Source organism: Peromyscus californicus, unplaced genomic scaffold (genome assembly GCF_007827085.1).
Source record: "Peromyscus californicus insignis strain IS unplaced genomic scaffold, ASM782708v3 Scaffold_4__1_contigs__length_199733344, whole genome shotgun sequence".
NCBI classification, from domain to species: Eukaryota; Metazoa; Chordata; class Mammalia; order Rodentia; family Cricetidae; genus Peromyscus; species Peromyscus californicus.
In genome coordinates, this window is record NW_026294562.1 from 98,632,259 (window position 1) to 98,654,153 (window position 21,895).

General features: G+C 43.0%; 3 protein-coding genes across 3 annotated transcripts; all 3 read left to right on the forward strand.

The window, feature by feature from the left end:
- Nucleotides 1–407: 407 nt before the first annotated feature.
- LOC128094395 (olfactory receptor 52H1-like) lies at nucleotides 408–1,328 on the forward strand. Its single transcript, XM_052712758.1, has one exon. It carries the CDS (start codon nucleotides 408–410, stop codon nucleotides 1,326–1,328), a length of 921 nt encoding a protein of 306 aa, XP_052568718.1.
- A 6,890-nt stretch (nucleotides 1,329–8,218) lies between these two features.
- Nucleotides 8,219–16,327, forward strand: LOC128123886 (olfactory receptor 52H1). Its single transcript, XM_052760166.1, has 3 exons — nucleotides 8,219–9,130; nucleotides 10,076–10,084; nucleotides 16,112–16,327. Exons 1-3 carry the CDS (start codon nucleotides 8,219–8,221, stop codon nucleotides 16,325–16,327), a joined length of 1,137 nt encoding a protein of 378 aa, XP_052616126.1.
- Nucleotides 16,328–18,915: 2,588 nt separating this feature from the next.
- On the forward strand, nucleotides 18,916–19,923 carry LOC128123887 (olfactory receptor 52D1-like). Its single transcript, XM_052760167.1, has one exon. It carries the CDS (start codon nucleotides 18,916–18,918, stop codon nucleotides 19,921–19,923), a length of 1,008 nt encoding a protein of 335 aa, XP_052616127.1.
- Nucleotides 19,924–21,895: the final 1,972 nt, after the last annotated feature.

The window sequence follows — 21,895 nt, forward strand, 5'->3', positions numbered from 1 at the left end:
GGAGGGCATTTATTTATTTTATTTTGTGTTATGTTTTGTGTGTTTTGCCTGAATGTATTTATGTGCATTATGTGTGTGCCTGGTGCCCAAAGAGGTCAGAAGAGGGTGTCAGCTCTCCTTGGGACTGGACTTAACACATGGTTGTGAGCAACCACACCCACAACAGTGGGTGTCAGAAATTGAACCCAGGTCCTCTGGAAGAGCATCTGGTGCTTTTAACCGTGGAGCCATCCCTCCCACTCATGAGTATTGCTCTTAATAGTAATTTGATTTTCTTTTCTCAAATATAGGAAAGAGGAGAACTGGTTCCAAGAGGTTGTGGAGGAGTAACTACCGCACAATTCCTTATGCTCACTACACACGTTTGCTTTTAGCATAGAAGAGCTGTTCTTCAGATATCAGTGGCCATGCCCAACACAAGTAGCTACAACACTGGCCCCTTCACCCTTTCAGGCATCCCTGGACTTGAGCAGTACCATGTCTGGATCAGCATCCCTTTCTGCTTTATCTATTTGGTGGCCATCATGGGCAACAGCATCCTTCTCTACCTCATCGCAGTGGAAAACAGTCTGCATTCCCCCATGTTCTTCTTCCTTTCCATGTTGGCCATGACTGACCTCATATTGTCTACCACCTGTGTCCCCAAGACCCTTAGCATCTTCTGGTTTGGCCCTCAGGAAATCAGTTTTCCTGGCTGTCTGACCCAGTTGTTCTTCCTGCATTACAGCTTCGTCTTGGACTCAGCTATCTTGCTGGCTATGTGCATATCACCCTTGAGATATACCACTATTCTTACACCCAAAGCTATTGTCAAAATTGCTGTAGGAATCTCTTTCCGAAGTTTCTGTGTTTTTGTCCCATGTGTTTTCCTTGTGAACCGCCTACCCTTCTGCAGGACACACATCATTGCCCATACCTACTGCGAGCACATCGGTGTTGCCCGTCTGGCATGTGCAGATATCTCCATCAACATCTGGTATGGATTTTGTGTTCCTATCATGACAGTGATTATAGATGTGGTCCTTATAGCCGTCTCCTACACTCTCATCCTATGTGCTGTTTTTCGTCTTCCCTCCCGAGACGCACGCCAGAAGGCCCTGGGCACCTGTGGTTCTCATGTCTGTGTCATCCTCATGTTCTATATACCAGCATTCTTCTCCATCCTTGCTCATCGCTTTGGGCACAATGTCCCTCGCACTTTTCACATCATGTTTGCCAACCTATATGTAATTATCCCACCTGCGCTCAACCCTATTGTCTATGGAGTGAAGACCAAGCAGATACGGGATAAAGCCATTCTTCTGCTCTTTCCCAAATCGTCCCAGTGACAGACAGATGCCTGAGGTCTTGGATCTGCAGGCCAGTTCATAAAGTACAGTAGGTCAAAGGCTGAACCTACAACCACTGGCTTCTGAGAGAGGACACATGGAACTACTCTTCCTAATCAGAGTTGGGGTTTTGTTTTCTTAGTTATTTTATGCAGAAGCCTACTCAATCATTTTAGTTTTAGGAAAAGAACCTCCGAGGTTAGAAGAAAAGGGATATCTATTTCACTTCTGAAAATAAACAACTTATCTTAAATAAAAATCTTGCAATTCTCTTTGGTTATGCTAAAGTAATAAAAGATTTAATTAAAGCTGGGTGGTGGGAGACAGAAACAGGTGGATCTCTGTGAACTCGAGGTCAACCTGATCTACAAAGTGAGTTCCAGGGTAGCCAGAGCTGTTATACAATGAAACCCTGTCTCACACCACCACCACAACAAAAAGATTTAATTAAAACAATAAAATTATGCTATCTTATTTTCACCTGAAATATGTCTGAGGAATCGTAGTTATTTTTACCCACACCTTAATTTTGTATTCTTGTGTCACAGTAAGGTGAGGAATTAGTGCTGTCTGTTTCTATAGTTTCTAGATTTAAAAAAATTAATTTGTCTATTTGTGTGTACATGCATGTGTTATGTGTGTGTATGTGTATGTATATGGGCACACGCATGCCACAGCTTTCACAAGGAGGCCAGAGGACAACTTGTGAGGAAGTTAGTCCTCTCTTTCCAACATATAGGTTCTGGGGATCAAACTCAGGTTTTCTGACTTGGGGGCAAGCACATCTAGCTGCTGAACCATCTTGTTGGAACAAGTTTCTAGAATTTTAGTATGGTGGTTATTATTTCTTTCTAGAAAGCATCAGTTATGTATCATACCTGTTATCTACCAGGTGCATAGGCAACATTTATCAAATAAATGAACAGAAAATCTTAATGAAATTATTAAATCAGTGTTGTAGATGTTTTTCTTATGAGAGGATTAGGACAGTGCTAAACATTTTTTTTTGAAAAGAAAAGAGATGCTGGAGATAACTCAGCAGTTAAGAGCACTGGCTTCTCTTCTAGAGGACCCGGGTTTGATTCCCAGCACCCACATAACAGCTCACAACCATCTGTAATCTCAGTCCTAGGAGACCTGACATCCTCTTCAGGCTTCTGAGGGCACCAGGCATACACAGTATATGCAGGCAAAACACACACATAGAAAAAGAAAAACGTAAAGACATTGAAGGTTATAATACTTTTCTATAGGATGATGGGACTAAGAGATCTTTTAAAAGAACTGACTTCTATATGGTAAAAACAAAACAAAAGCTAAATTAGAGCTCAAATAATTGGCTAAGCTCTAATAATCTTTAAAACATGAAAGATTAAATCAGACATAAGGAAATGGCCATTTTAGTGACATTTGGGTGCCTAGCCACCAAAAATAGTAACCAAGTTTCAAGTTAAACAAATTGCTCAATACAATACAGGTACCTGAATTGTAGGGCCTTCCATATTAATATCTTTTACTTCATATGAACTCCTAAAACACAATGCAAGAGAAGGGCCAGCTGCCTGTCAGGGTGCCACTCCTTGATCATGCTGAGAGAATTCTATTGCTGTATAGACTAACTGCTTCTTTAGGTTATTTAATTAGGGGTGAAATTCAGATGGCACATTTTGGAGACGTGAATTACAAATAAAATGGAGCATCAGAGCATGTACCCATTTTAGTGCAGTGAAAACCATTAAGATTTAACAGGGCCTCGGGGTCCGGCGACAGAATTAGGCTCTGACTTCAGTGTGACCTGATGTAACAAGGTGTAAAAGAAAGGAAGAACATTGAATATTTTATGAAGGCACAGAGAAGTTGAAGAGAAGAATCATAAATGTCTGAGTCTTAAGCCTACTTTGCTATTCATACAAAATAATGATCCAAGAAAAATTGGTTTGTAGTGTATTTTTACTGCTCTGTATTTGACTGACACTTAAATAATTAGTCTTGCACTATTGGATACTGAAAAGATACATTTTTAAAATCTAATTATTGGTAGTATTCTGTGTCTAGCCAGAAGGAGACTCAAGTAAAGTTAAAAATGTGCTGGGGAGATGCTCAGTGATTAAGGTGCTTGGTATACAAGTATGAGGACCACAGTTCGGATCCCCTCAACCAATGTAAATGTTGGGTGACTGTAGTTTGCCTGCAATTCCAACTTCAGAAGGTAGAGATAGGCTCCCCAGGAAAAGCTGGCTATGATACTAGCCATATCTGTGAGTTCTGGGTTTAATTGAGAGACCCTATCTTAACAAATAAAGTGGAATAGTAATTAAGGATGATTCCCAACATCAACCTTAGGGTTCCATAGGCATGTGCCCACACACATGTAAACATGCATGTACATGCATGTACACCACTTATACACATGCCCACACAAACCACACACACAGAAAAAAAAAACACTGAAGGAAAACAAATTAGCAATTTCTTGTCTGTTTATCTATCTATCTATCTATCTATCTATCTATCTATCTATCTATCTCTGTCTGTCTATCTATTTTTCTATCTATTTAAAATCCTGATCAAACTCCCTCCTCTCCTCCCAGGCCCTCCTTCCACCCTCCCCTTTGCCCTATCCACTCCTCTATTTCTCTCAGAAAAGGACGGGCCTCGCATGGATATCAGCCAGTCATGGTATATCCAGTTGCAGTGAGACTAGGTACCTCCTCTTCTATTGAGGCTGGATGAGGCAACCCGGTAGAAGAAAAGGGTCCCAAAAGTAGGCAACAGAGTCAGAGACAGCCCCAGCTCCTACTGTTAGGAGTTCCACAAGGAGACCAAGTTACACAACTGCAAATTAGCAATTTTATTTTCCACATTTTACAGTTCTTATTGAATATATTTTTAGATATAACGTATCTATTGGTACTGCGTTCACCAAACTTAGGGAAGTTAAATGGCCATTTGAATTAGACAATGAAAGCCTCTTCAATAAAAATGAATAATGAATGAATGAATTCAAAACAAGCACATTTGAGACTGGGCTTTCAGGAAATCTTAACAGTATCAGTAGCCTGACCTAACTGTCTTCTCACTGGAAATGTATTGTAATAGTTGTATTAATTTTATTAATGAAACATTTACAATGAAACATCAGTTTGAGTTGGGTTTCCAGTAATGGAAATATGGCAATGACATAAAGGTCTGGATGCAGGTGACTCAAGGAAGATGAGACAGCAGATGGCTGGACTCTGAGATTCGAGTGAAAGAGACTTCAATTAGGAAATGGCACAGTCAGATCCACAGTCTGCCTGTAGCATGGAAAGTACACAGGGAGACAAAAGTGGGAGGCAGACAACCTTTTATTTATTTGTTTTAGATTTATTCACTTAATTTATATGTGTTTTGCCTGCATGCATGTCTGTGTACCACATGCATGCCTCATGCCTGCAGAGGTCAGAGGAGGGTGTTGGATCCCCTAGAACCGGAGTTATAGATGGTTGTGATTTGCCATATGGGTGATGGCAATTAAACCTGGGTTCTCTGGAAGAGCAGCCAGTGATCTTAAACACTGAGGTATCTCTTCAGCCCCCCTTTCTTATATGGTTTTCTGTGTATTTTTTCAAACAGACAAATAACCTACCCGCACAGGTTTATTCTAATGTCTTTATTGTTACAGGGAGACCCAGAACATCATCCTAAGTTCTCAAACCCAGGAGGTCTGACAGACAGACTTACAGATGTGACTTCCTTCTACATGTGTATCATAACATGTAAGAGCAAATCCCAAACAAAAATGCAGCTTGCTCTAGAAGCAGTGGCATATGTAGGGTTACTAGAAACACCCCTGTCTTCTTCCTTTGAGACTGAGAGGAGACAGTGTATGTGTCCCTCAGGCCCTGCCTATTTGTTTCTTTCCCACATTGAACAGTGACCAAATAACATAAAAGGGCATGGAAACAACCTCTTGGAAGTCCTTTCTTTCTCCAGTTGTCATTTTTGCCCCTCTTGTAGGTTTTCTGTGTATCTGTCCAGCATACTTTCTTCTTTCTGTTTGGCCTGATTCCCAAGATTAGGTGAGTGCTGCTCTTGGAATGGGTTTGACTGCAAGTAGGTTTGGGGAGAGAGAGCGAGTGAATGAAAAGCCCACTGCTCCATGATCTAGAAGCCATGAGCTGGGCATGAGAATGTTCTTCCTTAACCAACATCCCTGTTATAAACTGAGGCCTCGGCTCTAGTGCTTGTGTTATTGTTTCATTGAATGGACGTGTAAAGATTAAAACAGATGAACAATTATGTCGCTGAGCTAAGTATGGCCATACCTGGTGTTCAGGCAGCTTCTGTGCGGGGACACATAGGTAACCTAAAAAGCAGAGGCAAGTGTTCAGGAGGATGTGTATGCCCAGAGGTGTACTTGTTAATTTTTTATCCAGTGGTCTTTCAATAGCTAATGATAAACATTCATGATGAAGTACATACGATCTGACAAAGGAGCAAAGCCCACTACAAGCTGACTGAGCTCCAGAGCATATATTTGGGAGGCATGTTTCATGTTGCTATAAACCAGAAGAATTAGAGAAGTGAAGAGTCTAAGAACTATAGATTTCAAATAGTTTTCCAAATTCACATGACTAATAGCTTGGAAGCGGGATTAAAGTTAATTATGGAGCCTGGCTTTCTGTCTCCACAGCACACACTCTGTACCAATATTTTTTCATAATGTTTTTGGCATGTCTGTATGTATGGTTTATAGTTTTGTAACATTTGACGTATCTGATGAAATTAACACTGACTCCTTTATACCATGTAATAGCCAGTTCTACCTCATTCACATTTAAATTTCCTCAAGTGCTTTCTCTGTCTTTTGTTTTGTTTAATTAAAATAAGAAATATTTATTTATTTATTTGCGTATGTTTGTGTGTGAGCACGAGTGATGTGGTGTGCATGTGGAGGTCAGAGGGCAGCTTGCTGGAGTCAGTTCTCTCCTTCCACTGTGCAGGTCCTGGGAACTAAACTCGGGTTGTCAGGCTTGGCGGCAAGCCCCCTCCTCTGTTGAGCCATCCCGCTGACCCTCTCTTCTTTTCTCTTCTCTCTCTTTCTTTGGAGAAGGTGTAACGTAGTTCCAACTGGCTCTGAACTTCCTGTGTGGAGTGATGATCGTGAACTTCTGATCCTCCTGCCTCCACCTCCTGGGTACTGGGATTATAGTCCTGTGCCCCCACCCCTGGTTTTATGTGATCTGGGGATCAAACCCAGGACTTCTTACTTGCTAGGCAAGCAAGTACTCTACCGAGTGAGCCATATCCCCAGCCCCAAATGCCCTCGCCTTCTGTGTTCTCGGCCTTTAGATTTGACATAGAAGATCTTGAAGTGTTTCTTTTTGTTTTATTTCGTTTTGTGTAATATCGTGTTCTCAAAATGCAGGAATCTAACCTTGGCACAGTGGAAGATACTTGTAATTATAACACTTAGGCAGGAAGATCATGAATTTGACGTCAATCTGTGTTTTTGTTTTTATGGAGTTTAAGACAACACTGCTCTACATAGTGAGAGACACGGAAATAAACAAACAAACAAACAAACAAGCAGAGAGACTATTTTTTTTTAAAAACATCTCCCTCCACCTTCTCCCTCTCTTTCTTCCACCCTTTGGCTGTGAGGTGAGTTCTTATTTGGAGGTAATGATGAGTGGAAAAGCAAGCAAGCAAGCAGGCTTGCCTTCAAATTCTGCCTCGCGTTCCTGCCTCAACTTCCTGAAACCTGGACTTGTCACCTGAACAATCCCCTCTCTCCATTACCTTCCATAGCTTTTGGTCAGGTTGTTTCATTACAGCTGCAGAAAGGAAAGCAGAACAAACCAGGATGGTGACCTGCAGAGAGAATGCAAATGCAGATCTGGGTTTTGCTGAGACACAATCACACTGGCTCTCAACCTCCCCAGTGCTGCAACTCTCAATCCAGTTTCTCATGCTGTGGTGACCCCCACCCACAAAATTATTTTTGTATTTTCAGTTTTACTTCATTACTGTAATTTTGCTACTGTTATGAATTGTAATGTAAATATTTTTGGAGATAGAGGTTTGCTAAACAGGTTGCTACCAACATGTTGAGAGTCACTATTCTATCACATGTCCCTTTGGATGGTGAAATCTTTGTTTTGGACAAAAATCTTAACCGATAGTGTTACTAGGACCAAGAATCAAGATATATACACTTGTATAGTGTACAGTGTGGTAGAAACTAACTCTCTTCCCCTTCTCTTATTTTTAAGTAAAGGACCCCTGAGTAACATCTATCAGCGGCCTTTGTAATTTAAATTTTAGTTACATATGTAACCCAGCATCATGTTGGAACTCAACTAGTATTTACTGATCTGAATCAGGTTACTAGCTAGCAATACAAGGTTTTGTCCTCAGAATCTAAGAGCCGTATTCTTCAGGTAGTTTAGAAGCAAATAGTTGTTTGTCTTGAGATATAGATAGATATTCTGCAATGACAGAGTGACCAAGGAAGGATTAACCTATTATATCCACAAAAACTGCAACCTGCTAACTTGTGAAAAGTGTGTCTTGTACTCTGGTGATCTATTTCAGAAGACAGTGTATGATCTAGAGTACAGATAATCTGGAAAGCTTCCTAGAAAGCATATGCCAATTAGAAGGTAGCTGGAAGAACAAAAGATTTTTCCTTTAGATGGAGTAACCATGATGTGTCTGGGATGACCTGATGCATTACTGTCATCACTGTCAATCATTAACCACTTTAAAAAGTCATATTGGATGATAAATTGCTTTAGGAGTCCATCGTGATACTTGGTTTGAAGTGAGAGTGAGTCAAGTGATGCTGAACGTCGTTATTATTCTCTGTTCTTAGGGCGTGAGGCTAGGCGACAACGTGCCCTGCCATGATTGCCTTTAATATGAGCAGTTACAACCCAGGGCCCTTCGTTTTGGTGGGGATCCCGGGCCTGGAGCAATTCCATGTGTGGATTGGCATTCCCTTCTGTGTGATCTACATCGTAGCTGTGATGGGAAACTGTGTACTTCTCTACCTCATCACAGTGGAACGGAGCCTTCATGAACCCATGTTTTTTTTTCTGTCCATGCTGGCAATGACTGATCTCATCTTGTCCACAGCTGGTGTGCCTAAAACACTCAGTATCTTTTGGACGGGGGCTCGAGAAATCACATTCCCAGGCTGCCTGACACAGATGTTCTTTCTCCACTATAGCTTTGTCCTGGACTCAGCCATTCTAATGGCCATGGCATTTGATCGATATGTGGCCATCTGCTCGCCCTTGAGATATGCTACCATCTTGACTCCCAAGACTATTATCAAGATTGTTGTGGGCATCTCCTTTCGAAGCTTCTGCATCATACTGCCAGATGTATTTTTGTTGACACGCTTACCTTTCTGTAGGACACGCATCATACCTCACACATATTGTGAACACATTGGTGTTGCCCGGCTGGCATGTGCAGATATCTCCATCAACATCTGGTATGGATTTTGTGTTCCCATCATGACAGTCATCTCAGATGTGGTCCTCATTGCCATCTCCTACACCCTCATCCTATGTGCTGTTTTTCGCCTCCCCTCCCGAGATGCACGCCAGAAGGCCTTGGGTACCTGTGGTTCCCATGTCTGTGTCATTCTCATGTTTTACACACCTGCCTTTTTCTCCATCCTTGCTCATCGCTTTGGACACAATGTCTCCCTCACATTCCACATCATGTTCGCCAATCTCTACATTGTTATTCCACCAGCAATGAACCCCATTGTCTATGGAGTGAAAACCAAGCAGATCAGAGATAAGGTCATTCTTTTATTTTCTGCCAAGAGCACAGAAAGTTGATCTATTGATTAACATTAAAGGCAGGAGAAATTCACCGTGCATATGCTTTTATCAAGAATGAAAGTGTGGCAAAAATAAAAGAGAATTCTATTTAAGGCAAAAACTACTTGTAGATGCTTTGTGTACCAGGCAGGACTATCTGATACATAGCCTTATGGATAAGAAGGAATCCCTGATGACCTCACTTGTGTGATCTGACACTGACAGAGAAGAAAGAGATGAGGACAGAATAGAATTAACCTAAATGAAAAAAATCATTATGATTTGGAAATTGCAATTGGCACTTCCAATGAAAGAAATGCATTAAAATAGAGATACTGAAGAAAAGAGACTCAATGGGAAAAGTTAAGTGAAAAACCACTCATTTAAGGGATTAGCATATAGATAATAGGGTATTCACAATGATATTCAATCATATGTACTGTAAATTTCATGTTTCTGAATAATTGCCTTTAAATGTGTCCCCCATAACTCTCCAAAGCCCTTTAGCCCAACATAAACAACTGGGTCAGTGTTGCTACAGAGATGGGAAAATTAGTATGCATACCAATGCCAGGGGTGCCAGCATGGCACTGTGAGAAAGCAGCTTCTGGGCTCCAAGGTTCATTTAGAATGTAAGCTGTAGATATCTTTTCAGGAGACTAAAACTCTTGAAAATAGGTTGGAAAAGGGGCTGTAATTCTCACAATGCATGGACCTCAAGCCAATCTACTTAGACACTAAAGTGAAAATTTATTCATGCCAGTCAGAGGACTTGAGGATCTCTATTCTACAGACTGAACATGCAAATACTCTGAGGCTTAAAAAGATGCCAAGTCAAAAAAAAAAAAAAAAAAAAAAAAAAAAAAAAGGAGGGGGGCTGGAGAGATGGCTCAGAGGTTAAGAGCACTGGCTGTTCTTCCAGAGGTCCTGAGTTCAATTCCCAGCAACCACATGGTGGCTCACAACCATCAATAATGAGATCTGGTGCCCTCTTCTGGCTTGCAGGCATACACGCAGGCAGAACATTGTATACATAATAAATAAATAAATGTTTAAAAAAAAAAGATGCCAAGTCTTACTACAGAGATAGTTGCAATCCATGTTTATTGCTGCTCTATTCATGATAACTAAGTGTTGGAATAAGCAGATATCCCTCAGTGCATGAATGATACCATGGTGTGGGGGTTGCAGGGAGGAAAGAGAATGGGGAAATAATGTAATTATATTATAATCTCAAAAAATGAAAAAATTAACTTTAAAAAAAAAACCTATGGTACCTAAACAATGGAGTTTTAGTCAGTCAAAAAGAAAAAAAAAAAACAAGAAATTTGTAGGAAAACGGAACTGGAAATTATCATATTAAACAAAGCTGCCCAGATTCACACATTACATTTCTCTCATGTGGATCCCATATTTTAAATGTGTGTGTGTGTGTGTGTGTGTGTGTGTGTGTGTGTGTGTGTGTGTAAGTCATAAAACTAGAAAGGGAAAAGAGGTCTTTTCTTCCCTTAATTTTGAATTAGTTGATTACACTTAAAAAATCCAGGTTACACATGGATGAAGTTCTACAAGGCTTGTTATGAAAGGCAGCCGTCTCACCTTCCCAGCCCATCCCCACCTCCCCAGCCTCTGGTGCAGTGTGCTGTCTTTCCCGGTAGTTACATGCTAGGCTCTACATGATGCACTTATATTTCTTTGGGCCACATGCTCTGTTGACACTTTATCCTGGAGGAGAAGCATCTGGCTCATATCTCTCCCTGACCTCCTACTGGGATACTGTCTCTTTTCTTCCTTTTTCCTTAGTAGTTTCCTTATGATTTTGAGATAGCCCCCCCTTACTCTGCAGCCCATGCTGTCCTGGAACTCACTAGTAAAGTAGGCTGCCTCCAATTAGAGGCAATTTTCTGGGGACTGTAGGCCTGGCTTAACAGAATGATTTTAATTTCATGATGGTGTTTGCATACATCTATGCCATTGTGCTTTGTTCTCAATTGTTTTTTTGCTCCTCTTATCCTCTCTCCTCTACCTAGTTCCCTATTTCCTCCAGACAGTACCTCATTTTCTGTTTTCCACTGCTACTTTAGAAAAAGAGGTCTTCAGTGGGGGAGACCTGAGGGGTGTAGTGGATATATGTGTGGTGTGAAAACAGAAGAGTGGGCACTGTGGGGAGGAGGAGGGACAGCTGAAGGAGAATGGGAGAATGGAGAGGGAAAGAGGGGGATCCACAAAAAGCATGTGTGGAAGTGTCACCATGAAACCCCTCTTGTTTTGTATGCTAATTAAGAAAGAGAGAATGCGCCGGGCAGTGGTGGCGCACGCCTTTAATCCCAGCACTCGGGAGGCAGAGCCAGGTGGATCTCTGTGAGTTCGAGGCCAGCCTGGGCTACCAAGTGAGTTCCAGGAAAGGCGCAAAGCTACACAGAGAAACCCTGTCTCGAAAAACCAAAAAAAAAAAAAAAAAAAAAAAAGAAAGAGAGAATACTAAAGGAATTAAGTCAGTAGCTTAATACCCTCCAAAGACAACAAAAAGACAACAAAACAGAATAAAATGCAGAGATGGAATCCCTCCTTGTCCCAACAACAACAACAACAACAAGACAGACTCTGGGGCAAGGGGGAGCAGATTCTGTGGACATCCACTATATAAATCTTATTATCTGAAGAGTAGGACCTATACTTGAAGTGGCATTCTAAGGCTTGCAGCAAGGAGATCATTAATATCTACCTGGCATAAAATCTTAGTGACATTCCACTGAGCTCAGAATCATGAAAATAGACTAAGGATGTGAAAAAAATATTTAGGAGTTGCAGGGCCTGTTTTTATTATTGTTGTTAACTGCAGTTGTCTTTTCAAAATTTAAATTGTACAGTTACTATGTTTTTTTAAGTTAAAATGCTTTGTGTCTTGCATTAATGTTTTTCTGTAGATTAAAAAAGAAAGAATGTAAGGTATAATGTATATTGTTGTATGTACATATATCATGAAATGAGTAGATCAATGTAATTGACAGGTCCATCTTTCATTTATTTATTTGCAGCAGGAATATTTTTGGATCTATCTTTAAAAAACAGTTTAAGTACACAACCTAGTCTAATCACTGTGAACTCACCAGAACTTGTTTTTTAATGCCCAGCTCTATAGACTTTGGTTTCAAAGTCATATTTCCCTGTTTACTGCCTCTTGCTACTCCAGTCTCTGGTATCCAGCCTTCCACTCTGTGTCTGCTAGAAGTCTAGTCATCAAAAACCAAGGCCCATCATACTCTATGAGGATTCTGCTTTCTGTGCTAAGCTGCTAAGTACTCACAGGCATCAGAATATTTTCTGGCAATTCTTTTTTTCTGGTAATTTTCATCTTGCTGAGAACACAGATTAGCTAAGAGCTGATATTTTAAAAGCTATCTGAGGATTCAATAAATAAATATATTCTGAGTTAAGATAACTTGAAAGTACATAGTCTATTCATCCTGGTAGGAACTAAAACCCAAGATTGTTCATTGACACGCACGAATGGTTTCCGTGAAAGACTAATGGAGTTAGTTACAAGGCAAAACAAGAGAGAGAAGGGACCATTGTGTGTACTGTCTCATTTTCCCCTCCCACTCTCTGTCTCTGCCCAGCGGTTGCTATTATTTTCTATCTTCCTTCCCAAGAGAATGTACATTTCTATATTTCTGTGGCCTCTCAGTAATCTTACACGAGCCTTGGCTTTTTATATGTGATCTTAGTTTTTTTTTTAAAAAATTAATTAACTAATTACTTTTATTAGTTGACGTCAAACAATGTGTTTTGATCATATTAATCCCCTCCCCAGCTCCTCCCCCTTCCTCCCCTTCCATTCACCCAAACCCAACTTTGTGTTCTTTTTTTCTTTTTAACCCATCAAGTCCAATTTGTGCTGCCCATATGCTCTTGGGTGTGTGCCCATCCGCTGGAGAATCGATCTACTAGGGGCCACATTGTTAAAGAAAACTGAGTCCCTTGATCCCGGGCCATCAGCTTCCCTGGGAATGTCAGCTTTCTGCCCTTGTAGGGTCAGCACTAGAGGAAAGGGTATGGGTTTGCATGTTGTATTAGCCACTCTGTGTCTTCACCGTTGCTCTTGCGACTTTCACTTCAGATCCATCAAGTGGAAAACTGAGGTTATAATTTTTTAAAATTCCCTCCTCTTTACTGTTTATTCAAGGAGAACAAAGGCCAGTTTATCTTCCTGTAAGTTCAGGCTTACAGCCCTACTCATCCATGTCATGGCAGGTTACAAACTTTCTCTTCCATCATCAGATCGTGGATGAAAATCTATGTTCTGTTTTGTACTGATAGACAATAATTATACAAAACCTAGCAGGTTAGTTTCTCACACATAAATTGTCTAATCCTGTGTATTTCTTTGTGTGTGAATTCTTCAACTATTAGATTTCTATTGGTTTTTCTTCTTGTCATCTGACTTATAAGTGCATGCACAAAATTTCATTATGAGTGGTAACTAAAACCAAGTATGAACTTGGGTTTCTATGGTGACAATGAAAGCCATTAGTTGTTCAAAGTGGGAAATTGTACCACATTTGAGGAAAAGAAAGTGTGGTGAACAATAATGTCCATTATTGGCATCTAAGAGCGTCTCCAAGTAGATCGAACTGGCACCTAAGATAGGCAATTTGCTCTCAAGTTCCCTTGTCAAGTCATGCAACCGTCTGAGTGCTGTGTCAACTCGGGTGAGTTAAAGGTACTTGTCTTGGGGGGAGATGTACAATCTTCATCACACCAAGAAAGCATTAAGCTTGGAAGAGTTGAAAATACTCAAGGCTGCATAGTAGTGAAGTTTTGTTTGGAAGTTCAGTCTGGAAGAATAATATCCAGACTGTTTCCATCAAAATACTTAGTCTCTTTACAGAGCGTATGGGATGGAGATGTCCCTAAGATCAGTAATAATGTCCTGATGACAACTGGCTTTACCATTTGTGTAGAGCAAAGAGAAGGTCTATGTGTTTTTGCCGCTCTCACATGCAATGGATCTTTGGGGACCTCTTGGCCCAGTTTCCTTTTCTCCCTAGGTTCTGATGATGTCAAACACTTAAACCTGGGGCCCAGGAAAGTCCACAGAGATAGCCTCGAATCTCTGCTAATTCCTCACCAACACTGTACAGCTGAGACCTCAGGCCCACAGGGGCTCGGTGTTCATCACCCCTGAGGAGCTCACAGAAGCCATAAATCCTATTCACTTGCCTCTGCTTTCTCTCAGCTTGCCATAGAAGCATCTTTGGGGTTTCTGAGATTCTGGGAACTCCATCAGCTGAATAAACTAGAGAAGCAAGATCTGAGGCAGAAATTGGTGAATAGAGACAAGATACCTTTTCCTCATCTTTAACCGAGCTTGAGCTTCCACAGCATAGAGGTGAGAAATCAATGTCCCACGAGCAGTAGCAGTTCATAAACCAACATCATTCAGACCCTATACACAATCTGAGGACTCCTGTGACAAAGCCTCCCTTATAATCTCTCCTTGGATCTTTTCCACATTGAGCTCAACACCAAAGGTCAAAATTAATAAAATGGGTTGTTGAGACTTTTCTGTTTTCTCTTCATGGAACCAGAGGAGAGCAGGTTGAGTAAGCTTTCATTGCTGCGTTGCCCTGTACATGCCCCTTGACATTCTGCGCTTAGCTTCCTGCTGTACAAAGGGCCACTGTTCCCCCACCTTTGAGAATCTGCCACAAAGCATTATCATTCCTCCCCTGTCTCACTGCTTTATGTCAGAATGGTAAGGCAACAAGGCATGTGAGGGCAATATCCCATGCTTCTCATTTTGTTTAGCAATCATCTTATAACCAGACTAATCCCAACAGGTTCTATTGCCAAAGGAGGTCCTTTTTTGAAAATGGAATCAAAATATTTTATTCTCCTTTTAATCAGTTGAACAAATAAGTTCAGACCCATTTGACTGCTCACAATTTTTGTTTCAGTTTCCAACTCATGTTTTGTGTTTTGTTTTTAATTTAAGGTATATCAAAAGACTATCACGCTGGGCGGTGGTGGCACACACCTTTAATCCCGGCACTCGGGAGGCAGAGGCAGGAGGATCTCTGTGAGTGCGAGGCCAGCCTGGGCTACAGAGTGAGATCCAGGAAAGGCTCCAAAACTACACAGAGAAACCCTGTCTCAAAAAAAAAAAAAAAAAAAAGACTATCACATGTGCACACTGAGAGTGCAGTGGAGCGGGTCTCTGAAGGGTAGATTCGAGGAGTAAGGAAAGTGCTGACGGCAACAACAATAACGTTCAGTGTGTGGTGAGTATTCTACATTATAGGCACTGTTGAGCCCTAAATAATTACATAATTTTTGATTTATGATTTGTTTAGTTTTCTTTTACTTCAGGGGCTTGAACCTAGGATCTCATATAAGCTAGGCAAGTGCTTTACCACTGAGCTATGTCCCCAGTTCTTTAGATTCATAACATTTTACATATATATACATACATATATATGTATATATATATAATATGTATATATCTCACTCCTTACAAAGTCACACACAGAATAGATACATTTATGATTATCCTCATTTTAGAAATGAGTACATGAAGACAGAGGAGCTGAGGACCTTGTGTATGGTTCCAGCTTTTGAGGGGCAGAAGTAGGATCCGCACCTAAACAACCTGGCTTCAGAGCCTGCTCTGAATTTTGTCTTGTGCTGAAATGAGGACAGACAGGAACAAGAGAAATACAATTTGGTGCCATATTTGCATCCTTACTTCTTCCAAAATCGGGTGAGGACCCATAATTGGGTGAAATCAGGGTTCCGAGTTAATTGATGCTCCTCAAATCATAAGAAAACCAGACTGAACAGTGTTCCAGTTTATTTCTTGCACACTTCCACCCTGCCTTCTTCTGCGCATCGGGCTGGACTTCACATGTGTCTGGTGCTCTGCTCTGCTCAGGGGGATTGTTGCCCTTGTCCTTAAAGCCTCTCAGGCAAGAGTTGGTTCATGGGGCACCTGGAAAGGAGGAGTTCCAAGAACCCAAGATCATCCCCAAAAGGATCATCAGGAAAAACAGAAGAGATGGTGATGACCTGGTAGTCTCTGAGGCAGCAGAGGGTAGGGACAAACCTCGGTTCCCAGCTGGTTCGTGGAACACCCCTGTCCCCAGGGCTGATATTGGTAAAGATGAGCTCATGTGAGTCCAAACAGAGATGCCTTCTAGAAAGGGAAACAGCCAGCCAGCCATTCAGAATCTAAGCAAGAGGTTCAGGCAGCTTCCACTGACCTGAGGGAAACTGCTCTCCTGAGGGGAGGGGAACTAGGAATGAGGAAGAAGGAAGAGTACTGGACTGGATCTGGGAGATCTTGTGTGGCCCCAGCTCTACGTGACTGTAGTCTTTCTGTACAGGTGTTTTCTTATCCCAGCAAGCAGCCTGAGATGGTGTGACACGTCTGGAGTAGTGTCTCTGCCACGGAGATGCCATCGGACTCTGCCACAATCCAGAGCCAGTCTAGTGCTGGGAGCTAAGGGAGAATAGTGCTACTTCTCTCCTCTCTCTGCAAGCCCCTTGCTGAATGGTACTGAGATGACAAGTCCCCACTTGGGGAGAGGGCTCAGGGCATTAAGAGAACAGAGCAGGCAGGCAGAAAATGAGAAGGGTCCAGTGCTGCCTGCAAAGAGTCAGGCATAGGGCAGAAGTAAGGCTAGAACAGTGGTTCAAAACCTGGGAGTCACCTAAGACCATCAGAAAACACAGATATTTACATTATGATTCATAGCAGTAGCAAAATTAAAGTTATGAAGTAGCAATGAAAATAATTTATGATTGGAGGGTTGTGACAACGTGAGGAACTGCATTGAAGGGTCACAGCATTAGGAAGGTTGAGAACCACTGTTCTAGAGGATGTGAGGAGGGTCCCCAGCTTCCATCTCCCCATCTTCACTTGCTGTGTGGAGGGAAATGGAAGGAGAAGTATGTGCTATGGTTATGAAGGGTCTAAAGCAGTTGTCCTTGGAAAGGTGCCAACAAGATGTGTGCTGGTAGAGCCCTCACCCTGAGCACAGGACTTTGTTAAGAGGCCCTTGCCTGGTTACAGGTTGTGCTTACCCTGTGGTTTGGGGGACAGGCATTCCCAGCTACTGAGGGAGTAATAGATTATGTTCTTAGTAGTCTGCTCTGTGTAAGGGAGCCCAAGCAGGGTGTTCTCAGCATCCAGAGGAATCAGGGGAGAGGGCTAGGCCCCATGACTTGGCACACACACACACACACACACACACACACACACACACACACACACACACACACACACAAATCACCAGAAGGAAGCTCTGGTTCCTAATCAATGACTCCCATGTGGGAAGTCTAGTGTGGATTTTAACCTGTTCCGCGGGAGGCTGTGTGGATGAGTGAGGGCCCTGGAAGTAGCTCTGCCGAACTTGACAGCTCTGCTAAACTGTTCTTTGGTCACCAGTCTGCAGGTTAACAGTCTAACAGAGCAGCCTAGACTGCCAGCTTGGACCTTTCAGGGAACTGAACGACCAAACTGTGGTCTTTAGGTAGAGTGCAAAGAATCCTAGCCTGTAGTTCTTTCCTCCAGGCTGCTTTGTGTGGTGTGGTTTGGTGTGGTGTGGTGTGGTGTGGTGTGGTGTGGTGTGGTGTGATGTGTGGGGTGGTGGTGGTGGTGGTGGTGGTGTCTGAGGTAGCCTATGGTGACTTAAAATTCATAGTCTTCCTGCCTCAGCCTCCAGAGTGCTGGGATTACATGTTTGTATTATCATTCCTTACTCAGGTTTATCCAGCATGCTGGAGGGAGAGGCAGGTGGATCTCAGTCAATTCAACGCTGTCCAGGGCTGCGTAAAGAGATCTTCCCTCCCCCAACATGGTACCCTTCCTCCAGCACCACCGTCTTAATCTGATCACCCACTCCACTCTTATGGAGACACCCAGCCCCAGTCCCTTCCACTGCTACCCCAAACCTGATGATCTTTATTCTTAGTGGGCACCAGATTACCCAAAACTGATTCCATAGACTCCATAGTGTCTTCCCATGGACAAAGGAGAGAGGAGACAGAAACCACAAAGTTGGATTTGAGGAATCTCAGATGTCAATACTGATCAAAGAAGGAATTACATTCTACAAAATCAGGTACTTAGAGCTGTGGTGGAACAGAACTAGAGGGGGAGATGTCATGGGCAGCCGGAAAAATATCCTGTTCAGAGTGGGAGGGCTGTAACACTTGGGAGAGTGGCTATGGACTTACACTCTAGGAGAAGGATCATGGGCCTGGAGCTTCACCTTAGCATTTGTCAGTGAATGGATTAGAAGAGACACATCGTGTCTCCTTCATCCTGACCATTCTGATGTACATTTCCCTGGGGGTGGAGAAGACATAGTCTGCTACCTAATAAGAATGCCTTCCCCACTGTCCTGGGCTGATGCAGGAACATTCAGAGGATAAAGGACACTCAAAAGTGCATGCTGTTTAGGCAGATGAGATTTGACTCAAACCCTACCTCTTCTGTTTACCAACTGTGTGACTGTATGTCTGTTAATCGCTTAGATGCCAAATTCTTTGATCCATTATGTAGAAATGCTAATAAACCCTCAATACTGTTTGGGAACCCATTGTTTAGCATAGCAGTCCATGGCATAGTGATCTGGAGCATCTTGCTTCTTCCCTTCCCTCCCCTAACTGTAACCTCACCAAAATCTCTGTAGAACTACAGTTGCTGCTCACAGGCTTCCTTTATGCCCTGCAGGGACAGAGCCAGGTAGAAGCAGAAGATGGAGCTGGATCCTGCGCTGCTCAACCTCAATCAGACACTTTCTGGGCCTGGGCCCTTTGTCCTGCTGGGTGTGCCAGGACTGGAGCGCCTGCATGCCTGGCTTTCTGTGCCTGTGTGCCTGCTGTATCTGGCATCTTTGGTAGGGAATACACTTCTTCTGGGGCTGGTAGCAGTGGACAAAACCCTCCGGGCTCCCATGTACCAGCTTCTGGGGCTTCTGGCAGCTGCTGACTTGATTCTGGCCACATCCACAGTGCCTAAAGCTCTAGCTGTGCTCTGGGGCTTGTCAGATGAAATCTCCTTCGGGGGCTGCTTAGCTCAGCTCTTTGTTGCTCATGTGGCCTTCATTGCTGAGTCCTCAGTGCTGCTGGCCATGGCAGTGGACCGCTATGTGGCCATCTGCCAGCCTCTACGCTATGGGGCTTTGCTGAGCCAGCGTGTGGTGGGTATAGTGGCTGTAGCAGCTGTGACTCGTGGTGCCTGTGTCATGGTGCCCCCTGTGGTCCTTCTCCAGAGACTCCCTTACTGTGGACATCGGGCCTTGCCTCACACATACTGCGAGCATATGGGTGTGGCTCGTCTAGCATGTGGTGACACACGTCCCAACATCTGGTATGGACTGGCTACCACACTGCTCTCTCCAGCCCTGGACCTAGGGCTCATAGGTGCTTCCTATGCCCTCATACTCCATGCTGTCTGTCGCATGCCATCTCCTGGTGCCCGCCACAAGACCTTGGGTACATGTGGGTCCCATGCTGGTGTCATTATTCTCTTCTACACACCTGCTCTCTTTTCCTTCCTGGCTCACCGATTTGGCCACCACACAGTTCCTGGCCACATCCATATTTTATTGGCGAATCTCTATGTGGTAGTTCCTCCAGCACTTAATCCTGTGGTCTATGGAGTGCGCACAAAGCAGATCACTCAGAGGCTTAGGCATTTGCTTCAAAGAGTTAGAAAGGTGGGCACTGACAGTCGAACCATCCCACATGCTTTATCTGTGTGAACCCAAGTGTTGACATCATCTGCCATCAGGTGGTGCTATAACCACACTACCTATTCCAAACATGTAGGCACGCAGAGTACACCAAACTGACCTCTCCCTACCCAGCTCCACCTGTACAGTCTACTTCTTACAGCTCTGTTTTGACTTCTAGTGACAAGTTACAAAAATCTAGAAGAGTTTAGGCCTTTCAGTGACATACAAGGAGGCCCAGGACACATCCACAAGACTACAATCTTTTTCCATCAGTCTACGAAAAGTCAGACTGGTTTGATGTGGCTGGGTGGGACCTTTGTAAGGTAACTGGTACTAAGAAAGAATTCCATGTCTGCTGAAGGGATGAAGACAGGAAGAGCTGGAGAAATAGTAGAGTGTGGATAAAGGGACGGAGCTTTGGAAACTTGGTTTTTGATCTGGGTGGTTAATACCTTGAGCTCTGGAGAGCTGGGGCGGGGGCCAGTACTGTAGCTGCCTCCCCAGGAGGCTTCCTATTTCTGATCAGATTTTGAGGGAGTTCCTGCTTTTTTCACCCTGTGTCATTTTCTAGATAAAGTTGCTAAGATATGGGAAAATGGCTACACTCATGTTGTCATGCTTCTTGCCCTGACTGTTCTCCTACTCAGGTTTCCTTCCATCTGTTCTTCCATGAAACATAGATGTAGTGATACCCATTTGGACCCTGAGCCCAGATATTTTCATATCATGTGCATATTTGGTTTTAGAACCAACTCCCAAGATAACCAGAGGCTGTCTTTTCAACCTCTGTGATTCCTGGATGAAAAGGTCAGGATCCAGAACTTGATAGAGAATGAATCTCTGGTTTTAAGTAGGGAGCCAGACAGTGAGAATCTATAAACCAAGATAAAATGTAACCTTACAGAGAAGATTTTCCTATATTGTAATGTAATGTAATTCCTCAGGATTATACTTATGTCAGTTCTTGAAGCCTTCCTAGAATAGGAAATGGAAACTTCATGTGCCTTTTTAAAACCAGGTGTACAGCACAGGTAGATTCTCAAAGGATGAGTGAGTAGTCAGAGGGCCTTGGTGCTAAGTGGCTACAGTATCTGGATTTAAGGGCACTGTGAGAAGTAAGGAAGCAACAGTAGACAGAGCTAGTAGTTATAGCTACCAACCTTCTCAATAGAAATGGAATGACAAGCGCTTCATGGAAAGCGTCCTGGGAAATGTAGCATCTCCCAGGCACATGGCAATGGGAGACTCCACGTTGCTTGAGAAGTAAGTACTCAAGTAAGATGACTGAGGAGAAAGAGAGGGAGGGAGAGAGAGAGATTTAGGATACCCAGAAGTGAGAGCCCTGAGCTGTGATTTCTTATCCAGGCCTTAGGAACCAAGCTCTTTCTTTTCTATAGGAATATCTGCTTGAGAGGCTGGAGAACTTGAGGCTTGGTAGCCTCCTGTTGTTGGTGGCATGGAGGCTTCTTAGAGCACAGGCAGCAGAGGCTGTGGACATTTGGAGTAGGTAGAATAGGAGAGCATTGGAGGTGAAGTAGAATGGACACGTTTGGAATACACAGGGTAGTGGAGGAGGCATACTGCTAAGAATGAAGGAAGGTTTGTAACAGGGCAAAATAGTGCAGTGTTGCTTAAGCAATCCCCCCAGGGGCACACTTTGGCCTCCATCCAGGGACATGATTAAGTGGTTAAGTAAATGGCTTCTGTTCTTAGATTGAACAGGTTAGGTTGCATTTCCTTCTAGAGGCTTCCTCCCCCTGAAAGTTGAGGAAAAGACCATAATCCCCCTTGAAAGGGGCCCATCCCAAGGCCCCTCTGGATGTCTCAGGTTTGCTTTAATCTATTTGTATAGGAGGGCCTGGCAGGGTGGGGACACATCTCTGGGGTGGATGAAGTCAACCCTGTTTTCATAGAGGAAACCCACTTCCACCCATGTTTGAAGTTGCCAGTTTTTTATGACCCCCTTTCCCGCCCTTCAAGACCCTCCACATATCTTAGC